The sequence below is a fragment of the Halyomorpha halys genome, unplaced genomic scaffold (assembly GCF_000696795.3).
Source record: "Halyomorpha halys isolate HHAL.00 unplaced genomic scaffold, Hhal_1.1 Scaffold111.1, whole genome shotgun sequence".
Classification (NCBI taxonomy): Eukaryota; Metazoa; Arthropoda; class Insecta; order Hemiptera; family Pentatomidae; genus Halyomorpha; species Halyomorpha halys.
Window position 1 is genome coordinate 449,172 of NW_027109684.1, and position 11,259 is coordinate 460,430.

Below are 11,259 nucleotides of genomic sequence, written 5' to 3' on the forward strand. Positions count from 1 at the left end.
AATGAGCCTATTCAAATAATTTATACACTGGGAATCTTTAAAATCCTCTCATGGTCTTTTTTTTGTTGAAGTTATAATACTTAATAATAAAATGTTATTTGTCCATGGTCTACAAGGATTAGGCAAATTTTTCTCTCACATTATCTCTTATATCTCATATTATCATCAATCATATGAGGCATTGACTTTCAAAGTAGAATAAATCAAAATTTTAAAGTTTTTCAGGGGGGCACAAAAAATGTCTTAGTTAATATAATACCAGGATTAAATCTCATGAATCACAACAAAGTGAATGCTAGATTGATCTGGTATTATTTTTCCTAGTGAAATAATATTATCCAAGACATATTTTATTATTAAGACGTATATTTTTTGTACTCTGAAAATTTTCACAATTTGGACTTATCCCGTTTTGAAAGTCAATGCCTTAAATTCAAGATTTTTCTTATTTGATAACAAGAAAATTGGTACAATTGTAAAGCTTCTGAAAACAAATTTTCTTTTAACAAGTTCTAACTGCAATATTTTCTTTGTTTGATTAATTGTAGATTTGTACTAATTGTCATTAGTAATATCATTGATTTCAGTCAATAAATCAATTTGATTGATAATCATGATTTTGAATAATGACAATAACAACCATCATTAATTTAGATGTGTTATGTTATATCATGGCTTATTAGTGTAATAAATTAGTATAAAATTTAGAAATATTTATTTCTCATACTTTGGAAACAAAAATTAAAGAAGTAAATCTTGGTATTAGTACTGTTTTGCCTAGTAAAACAATCACGAACCTAAGAGGTACCTAAACAAAAAAAACCCATGATCTTTAGCCCCCCAAAGAAAACAGATCTTGATTTAATAAATAACAATCATATTACAATTAATTCAATAATAATCTATACATTTTTATGTTGTTTTTTACGCTAACGATTTAAGATCTTTATCACTTTTGTCATTTTTAATTTTCATTGAAAATTTGTATACTCTTTGTTATTTTTTTTCAAAGTCTTCTTATATTATGTATAATTATAAAATTATGATTAAAAATATAACTTGATTAATTCAAAATATTTTTTCTTAAAAACTGGCACAACCTGAAAAATAGGAAGAGTGCAAGCACTTCTTCTTCTTTATCATCCTCCCTAAGTGCCTTTTAGCATGGGGGAGAGTCTAACCACTTGGTCCACACATCTCGGTCTCTGGCAAGCATCTTTATCTGAGCCAGTCTTTTTCCTCTTTATAGGCCTAGCTCCTTCTAGGTCTGCCTCGTGGTCTTCAACAATGAGCCTCGCCTTGTACATTTCCTTGGCACTCTGTCTTCCCCAATTCTACAGAAGTGGCATACCATCGGAGCTGTCGGTGATCAATCACTGATTTCACAGAGGGATCTGAAGTTCTTCTCTTATTCATTCATTTCTTATCCTATCTTTCCTAGTTTTGCCCATTATTCTTCATGAAAATTGCATTTCAGCAGCCGTAATCCTGCTCATGTGCTTGTCTTGGTTGACCCAACTTTCACTGCCATATAATAGTGTTGGCAGATACATTGCTTTAAAGATATGGAGCTTGATGTCCTTTTCTACCTCCTTCTTTCCCACAGTAGTATTGCATATCTAGTAGTAAATACTATTTGCTTTATTTATCTTATTGGGCACTTCTTGGTATATTTTACCAAATTTATTGAAAATCGTTCCAAGGTAGATATTGAAGTCCACTCTTTCCAATACTTCATCAATACACACTATTCTTACATTGCCCAAGTCCACTTCATCTCCTGTAACAGTCATAACCTTGCTCTTGCGGCTGTTAATACAAATTCCTTTGCAGGTGAGTTCTTTTTGCCATTCTATAATAGCCTGTTGCAATTTTTCATCAGAGTCTGTCACCAGCACGATATCGTCTGCACACAGAAACGCCTGTACTTGTACCATCCTCATGTTCCAAATACCGACTACAATCCAAGCAGTTCTTCTCCTGCATATTTTGTGTATTTCATCCATAAAGACAATAAATAATAGTGGACTGAGGCTATCTCCTTGTTTCACACCTCTTTCCATGGAAAATGGCTTTGGCACTCACCCAATGATACGCACTATTCATTTAGGGCTTTGATAAGTTGATTTAATCTCTTCTTGGAGGCCTGCAGGAATTTTTTTGGCTCCAAGTGCCCTCCAGATTTCGTATGAGTATACTGAATCGAAGGCAGAGTGTAAGCACAATATATTTATTTCTAAGAGACACATACAAAATATTAGAAGAATAGAATAAAGTTTGGCGTCAGTATTTGAATGAATGTATATATGCTTCTCCTGTAAAATTAGCATGATGTAGGGTGTTGCACTATTCAATCAAAGCAGCGATATAAACCATGTCAAGCTATTTCAATGAAGATAATATATAGCTGATATAAAAGATGACATACAAGACATAGACTAATACATCGATTGTAAATAAAATCGTTAGAGGGGTTTAAATCGGATAAAAATTGTAAAATCTATTGTATGAATTGGCATTTCCGTAAATCGATTTTATTTAAAAAGTTGATGTAACATAAATCTGCTCTAAATATTTTATTTCAGTTTCATACGGTTTTTCCTTTTTGCACTAGGCTGTTCACATACAGACTTTATTATATGGACTGTGGAGACCTCAAAAAGAGTAATACCGTCAAAACTCCTATTCGACATTTTTCATTTTCGTAAAAAAGTGAGAAGAATTCATCTCATGAACGCCGTTTAGTAGTTGTGACTAATACATATTTTTTTCTTTTCTGTTCCTGGGTGGCTCATTCCCGATTCACGTAGCGGTCACTAAGAGGTCAATTCGATTATAGCTTCCTTGAACAGTAAGACGTCAGTGATTAGTAAGCGATTATGATACTATTATAATTACAAGTAATTAAAATTGTTGACACCATGTTTAATAATTAAGACCCCCATTGGAGTCCTATACTGCATAATTAAATATTATTTACTAGGTATTAGTATTTGGTTTAATTACATTTGTTTTATTCGTACTATTTTCTTTGGAATTTTTATTTATTTATAAAGCAATATATGTATTTTTTACTTGTATTGTAATAACATCAATAAATCATCAACGGGCTGAGATATACCAGCGTATTTTTTTTCATTGAACAGAGCCTTACAGTCAAGAATACTGAAATCTAGAAAAATCTCTTCAAATCTGAAACTAAGGTTGTACAATAACATAATAAGCCAGCTCTGATATACGGCTGCGAGACAAGGGCTCTAACAAGTACCCTAGAAAGCAGAATCGATCGATCTGGGATCAGATCCTTAGCTCATGAAGGGGGAAAACGAACAGTGAACTGCTTTCAGTCAATATGTAACGATATGAAGGCAAGGAGGTTAAGATGGGCGGGGCATGACAGGAAGCAAGAGAGAGCATTCACAAGAGTGAATATCAGTATAGTTGGCAAGAGACCTCCTGGGAGGCGAAAAACCAGATATATAGACAAAATCAACAAATAAGTGAAAGAGCTACATGCAACAAACTTAAAATAATTTTTTTAAACGGTTTTTATTTTTTTTCATTTTTTAAATTGTTCAAAATTCAAAACTTATTCAAATGGTCCATTTTTCATAATTATTTTAAATTGGTTTAAACTACATCGTATATAATTGCGTTATAAATTACTTAGATATCCTGACAAATTATTAGGCGTAAGATTATACAACACAATCACGTTTTATCATCACAAAACAAATAACACATAAATATACTCCCTTATAAATATGTAAAATGTTAGAAGGATTAAAAGAAGGATGTATCCAAAAAAAAAAATCATGATTACAAGAAGACGGATCAAGAATGGGAGTCAATAAGGGTACCAAAATAGTAGAAAAAAAACTATTTATTATTAACACAACGTTACGCCCAACTTTGCAGGGCTTCGTCAGGGCTGTTGATTGCAAGAAGAATGACAACTGAAAAGTATCCTCCTACTATCTTTGAACAAAACAACTCATCCAAAAGGAGATGAAAACTGGGTCCGCTATATTTCATCCATCACCATCCTCTCTAATGCTAACATTTTTAGTCTAGGACCTAATTTTTCTTCTCCTTTATCGAAGTGTACTAATCTTATTCCCTCTCTTATCACAGACTTAGAATTCATTTGTAGAGATGACCGACATGTAATTACTGAGGAAGACAAAAAACTTTCCTGAATGCACATCTGTAATATTGTTTCTAACCGTCTTCAACACTCTTCCTCTTATTTGAATCCTCTAATTTTCACTAATATTTTTCCAGGATTTATTATACACCCGTTATTTTCTTAAATGCAATGACCACCTTATAGTCACTAGATCTGACAAGGCCAACTAATCGTCATCCTTTTTTCAATCAAGACAGCCCTGACGAAGCCCTAAAAAGTGAGACGAAACGTTGGTTAACAATATATAGTTTATTCTACCATTTTGGTACCTTTATTACTACTAGTACTATCTTCCTACAATCTACTTCATACTATCCATAAAAAAATTATGGTATGATTTCGGCGAACCTAATTACCATCCCAAGTTCTATGGTCACTTTGATAGTGCTCCTTCCTTCTTTCGTCTCCTACCAAAAATAAGAAAAATTATATCTTATCTTTCTCTAATATTATATAGTTTTATTTACCAATTAAAATGGAACAGTTCTGTAATTCAATGAAAATAAAAGATAAGAGTTTATTGTAGCTCTTATTAACCAGCCACCCACCAACTCGTTTCTGGTATCCCTGGGTGGTCCAGTCGTAGATGCGTCAGGATTCATTCTTTAATTTTATCAACATATTTTTGAAAAGTAGTTATTAATTTTTACTTTCACTTATCCGTATATGGAAAAAAAGGAAAGTATTACGATCCTGAAAAAAAATCGGATTCGAATTTTCGACGGAAATATACATTTTCAGGTACCTGAGCCCAAATAACTGAAGACCTGGAATTCTTCTGATCTGTAAAAGCAAGAAGGGGATATTAAAAAAAAAAAAAGTGGACTACATATGAGGAGAACATGAGTGAAGAACATCAACTAGTAAGAACCCATTTATTACTATTTATTAGTGCGGCAAGAATTTCTGTCCTTAATCAGGGCTAAGAACAAAATCAAAATAAGAACCATAATGATTAATGTAATTACAGAAAAACAAGAAACATAAGAAGATAACAGATAATACAGGTATAAGATACAAAGACAAGTACAAATAGTATAAGAAAACTATTTATTTATTTAACGTGGGTTAACAATAAATAGACAGTCTTTTACTATTTTGATGCCTTTATTGACCGCCACCCAGACTATCTTCCTACAATAAGATGATAAGAGATAATATAGGTACATAAGTAGTATTGAAGAAAATACCTAGTGTAATATTATACGAATATTGAAACTTTATACAATATAATATAAAGGAAAAATAGTAACATTAAAGTGAAGAATGAAAGAAGAAAATAATATAGATCCAAAAATAAAACTAAATAAAAACATATATAACATTCGAGTATATATGTATTTATTTTATTTGATTTTCATATCTATATTATCTTCTTCGTTCATTCTTCACTTTACTTGAGTATCAACCCTTCATCAGGAATAAGAACAAAAACAAGATGACAACTAAAATGATTAAATGTAAGTACAGAAAAACAAGAAACATAAGAAGATAACAAATAATATAGGAATATAAGTATTAAAGAAAATACATAGTGTAATATTATAAGATTTTCGTAACTATATTATTTTCTTCTTTCGTTGTAGGAACATAGTTCGGGTGTAGGTCAATAAAGGTATCATAATAGTAGAAGAAAACTATTTATTGTTAACCCTAATTTTCCAAGGTTAAAAATAAATAGTTTTCTTTTACTATTTTGATAGCTTTATTGGCCGCTACCCGGACGATTTTCTTTACAATCTACTTCACACGGTCAACGATCTTCTTCCAATTTCTTTTCTTCCATTCTTCACTTCAATGTTACTATTTTTCCTTTATATTATTGTATACAGTTTCAATATTTGTATAATATTACACTAATTTCTAACTACGATATTATACGATATAAAACGAATTACTTCTAGTTTCTTAAATACTACTTATGTACCTATATTATCTCTTATCATCTTATTGTAGGAAGATAGTCCGGTCAATAAAGGCATCACAATAGTAAAAGATTATCTATTTATTGTTAAATCACGTTAAATAAATAAATAGTTTTCTTTTACTATTTTGATACCTTTATTGACCGCCACCTTACACCAATCTTCTTACAATCTACTTCTTACCGTCAACTATCTTCTTCCCTTATCATCTTACGTTTCTTATTTAATTGTACTTCCATTTAATCATTATGGTTGTTATCTACATGGTATCACTCTATTCTAACACCTACTGAGTTTTAATTGAATTTATATCGAATTTTTAACAGAACTCTTGGAAAGGAAATATGCTAATGGGCTTCCTTTTGCTCTTACGAATCTTTGAGTTCACTAAACCTTGAAATTTATTTTAATTCAGTCCGTTAATTATTGCTTGTTTTTAACGGTTGGCATTATAAATTATAAGTATTCCGAGAAATCATTAATATCAATTAAAGGGTACAGAAAAAATTTTAATTAATCTTTTAACTACTGTCAATTTTCCTCATCATACTATTCATTCCAGCTACAATTAGCATAATGAATTGATCTATTGAATTTTATTATTTTTGAATAATAATGTAAAGACTGACTCAGTACACAATGTATCACTAACAAGGTTACGTTTTTTTAGCGGCCTGATTTATTCCGAAGGATACATACACTTAGGACAAATCGTATGAGGAAGTCAACCGGATTATAGTGAATTTTTAACTCTCTGAAGCATGGACGTCGTTAATAGTACCACCTCCGGGATTGGAGATGGTACTATTTTTCCCCAATAATTTGAAAACTAGAAAATTATTGGGACAAATTTTAGATTTGAGAACCTATTACGAATTGTAGCAAAACATTATTCAAAGAGGTTGTTATATTCAAAATTGCTAATAAATGCTATTTAGAGAGGTATGTTTTCCGTTGGGAAACCCGGTTAACATTGTTGGGAAATTTTGGAGTTTCTATACCATAGGTGAGGATATCAAATTGCCACATTTTATACTAACGTTTTCAACTATAATATTTTCACTAAATAGTCTAAATCACAGTCCCTGGCACTGTGTTGCTTACTTTAACAATTACAGGAATTGAAGTGCAGAGTTAATCTCTAGTTAGTTCTTTCTTTAGAAGCTTTATCACTACGTCAAGTCTTGTTACCAGAAAAAAATATATTTGTAGCGATATTGAGCAACGCTACGCTCAATATAAGTATATCTCCTAGTCTCCATTCTCCTGAACAAAACGGTTTTGTTATATTCCATTATTTTTGTATTTATTTTTTTTTTACCCCTTACCTAGTCATTTCTGACATAAGAGGGGAGAGGCATCATTCAAGTGGTAATAAACCTATTCTAATCAGTGTGAGAGGATAAACATTTCATTTCGTAGAACCACCACGAAATAAAAGTCGGGCCGGAATCGAACCAGTTGTAGGAAACTCCCTCAGCCACAACGACCCTTTGTATATCACACTAATTAAAGAGATACAAGAAACATCATTCTGACAATACAGATCCTGGTTGAGTAATTTACCATTTGCAACTTCGCGAAGGTTGAGAAGAGGAACCTTTATGACCAGTTCACAATTTTTTGAATCTACAGTCCCCAGGAGCGAGTTCCTGTATCACAAGTTAGTACATTTTTTTCATTTTATTAATTAGCCATAGAGTGAACCAGTGATGTGTAAATATGCAGAATTTTCAACGGTTATTCCAAAACTTTAAGAATAATATTCTGTTTAAATTCCCGGTCTCCTGGTACACAGTCCCCGATAAATATAGACTTTCAAAATGTACAATCTCATCACCAATAAAATTATTAAATAAAAAAATAAAATTATATAATAATTTACGTATGTGTGCCTATGTTGGTAATGTTCTCAAGCATAAAAAGTGTTAAGATTGGACCTGAAAATGTAGAAAGTTTACTAGAAATTCGGTCATTTCAGGATAAAGACCACAATCGTCTATTTGTGATTTTTTTTTCAATATAAATAAATATTAGACCGTATAATTTAAAATATAAAGAAGACAGTCAGGTTTGCGGTAAAACAAGAACAAAATAGTTTTCAACTATCTATTGTCTGACGTTTCGCCCCACTTTGCAGGGATTCATCAGGGCTGTTCAAGAAGGATAGCTTGCTGTTTAATCTACCGTCTTGAACTATTTTGTTGTTTTTTGACCCGTAAACATGACCATGTCCTTCATATTTTTTAAATTTTTGTTTTAAAATTTTGTTATTTGTACTTAGTGTGTAGAAGAGTATTATTGATTGTAAAATAAAAAGATAGGCAAAAATATTGTTATGTAAATATATGTATTGTATATATGTCCGATTATAGATTGATTGGTACGCTGTGTATTGTAGCAACCCAATGTTTTTGGGCAGCATGGCTAAATAAAGCATTTTAAAAAAAAACATAAAAAAAATTATATATATAAAAATATATAAAGGAATTTATAACCGACGTTTTATACCTACATCTCGAAAGAACTGACAAGGAATTTTTATTATTATTTTTCATTTAGGTTTCAAAAAAATGGATTAAAAAAATTAATGGTATGATTTCGTATTAATAATTTGAATGCCAAATAAATTAAATATTATTAAAAGCAAGTTGGTCTGGTTGCGGTCAAAATAACCCAAATAGAAAATAAACTATTTATTAGGAGCTAACGTTTCGCCCAACCTTGTAGGATTTATCAGGAAAAAGAACGATTTTTCTTCATTTTCATTTCTTTTGACTTTTATATATAATTCTTCTTTCTCTTATTTTCCGCCATCTAGTGCGTAATGTATTTTTTATATTTCTCTTTAATATAATTTTTATTTATTATTTTCCTTTTTATTATATGTTTAATACTTTTTGTATTACTTGTTCATTTATACTTTTCACCGTACATCTTCTTTTATTATCTTTAATTTACTTTGTCCATTTTTATGTAAATTTTCAGATCTTTTTTATAATTTTTAACCACATTTTTTTTTTTGGATCTCATGTTATTATTTTCTTAATATGTTACTTAATTATTGTTATTTGTATCTTTATTAGCCCTGATGAAGCCCTGCAACGTGGGAGGAAACATAATAAATGGTTTATTTTCTATCTAAGTTATTTTGACCGCACCCGAACCATTTTCCTTTTATTAATATTTAATTACAATTTCATTTATTTGGCATGCAAATTATTAATGCGAAATCATACCATTAATTATTTCATTCTATTTTTTTTTTTTTTTTTTTTTTAATCTGAATGAAAAATAATAATAAAAATTCCTTGTCAGTTCTTTTGAGATGTAGGCGTAAAACGTCGGTTATGAATTCCTTTATATATGTTGATATATATAATTTTTTTTAAAGTATATTTATATCTATTTTTCATAGAATCGTTGTAGAAAGATGGTCCTTTCTATTATTAAGTACACACTGTCAACCAACGATCTTCAAGTAATTAAATATTGAAGTGTGCATATATAATAATATTTTATTCTAAAATCTTAAATAGTGATCAATATGGTGATGGGCATTGATAGGTGCTCTCCCAATATGCCTTAAAAAGAAATTATAAGACTATTATAACCTGAATAATAAAGAAAAGTTAAAACAGTCCACTTACTTCTAAATATTTATTTTGTTTTAACGTATAATCTAAAACTTAAGGAATGAGTGATGTGCTGAAGATTGGATCTTTCATTAAATTTTTAATGATTACCACATCCACTCTCATCATATGTACCTAATTACTTGAGAAACAGTAGTTTTTAAAATTTCGTTGACTCATATCCAACAGTAAGTTTCTTAAATATAGAAAATTCCTGTAAGAAAGAAATAAGAAACTATTGGGAGATGTAATTAAATTGAAGATGATTAAACGAGACGAGGTGGGGAGTAGGTACGGCTCTACGGACCACAGCATCCCATTCACACAGTCGTCATGGCTCGAGTGGCTCTCTTCGTCTTACCTCTCATCGCAGCCTTCGTCCACAAAGGTTAGTAATATATTTATATAATATCATTCTAATACAGGTTATTGGTATCTTCAGGTATCCTATAACGAAATTAATACAAAAAAAAATGAGATAAATTGAGCATGTTCATAATATTGTTTAATGTTTTTATATTTCTATTGGAAGAAGATAGTTGACCGTATGAAGCAGATTGTAGGAAGATAGTCCGAGTGGCGATCAATAAAGGAATCCAAATAGTGAACTAAAACTAATAGTATATTATTAATTTTTATACCACATTAATAGTATATTTTTCCAAGTTCGAAAGAAAAATGCCTAAAAATAGACGGATGGTCGTCCATTTTTTAACATTTTGTCTTAAACTAATATTGTTATTTCTGTAGTCTTTTTTTTTTTGTTATTTTTCCTCCATTATACATCTTTAAACTATTTGCCTAATGGTTACTTTTTGAGGGGCTAGAGCCCTCTCTCAGCCTCCACTGGCTTTTAGCACCTGTGACGGCTGAGAGAGAACCATCGAGAACTTCCGGAGTCCTGCTTTTCCTTCTTGAATGGGGACCAAGGTCGGTTCGGTGTTCTCGATGCTGAATGAAATAAAGATGAATGTGTTTAAGATAGTATTTACATCAAGTTTATTTTCTTTTTCTTATCATTTAATTTATATATCTCTGTAATATGGTATGAATGTGCTCTCTTATCTTTAGTACCAATGTCTCTATTTATATGGCAGAATAAATAAAGAAAAAATTAAAAAACAAAACAAAAAAAACGTTACTTTTTTCGAAATTCTGTAATGTTTCTTCTTCTAAAATATACTTTCTTGTACCAGATGAAATATAATACAGTATTTAATATCTGTGATTTTTAGGAGAAGAAATATGATTTAAGTTTTGAAGAGAAATTGATTTAAAGAAAGTTACCATAAAAAATATATTAAATAAAACCAAAATTTGTATCCAATTCTGTCTCAACACTTTATTTCTCACTAGTCCAACGTTTCGGCCATTCCAGCCATCTTCAAGGACATCTTCAATACAAAATTCCTCCTCACATTAATTAACAATTTTTATTGCAGGCTATTCTGCCCAGGTCATTTTCTTCATTTTAATTTCAAACCTATTTATTTAAATTTTAAAACCATTA

At 30.5% G+C, this 11,259-nt stretch overlaps 1 protein-coding gene across 1 annotated transcript in view; it reads left to right on the forward strand.

Annotated features, from left to right (window-relative positions):
- The first annotated feature begins 9,981 nt into the window (after positions 1–9,981).
- LOC106677902 (UPAR/Ly6 domain-containing protein crok) overlaps positions 9,982–11,259 on the forward strand; it is a 10,200-nt gene continuing 8,922 nt past the window's right edge. Inside the window, exon 1 of the mRNA XM_014416097.2 lies at positions 9,982–10,137. Within this exon, the coding sequence (XP_014271583.1) occupies positions 10,083–10,137 (55 nt within the window). The 5' untranslated portion in view covers positions 9,982–10,082. The remainder of the gene's footprint in view (positions 10,138–11,259) is intronic.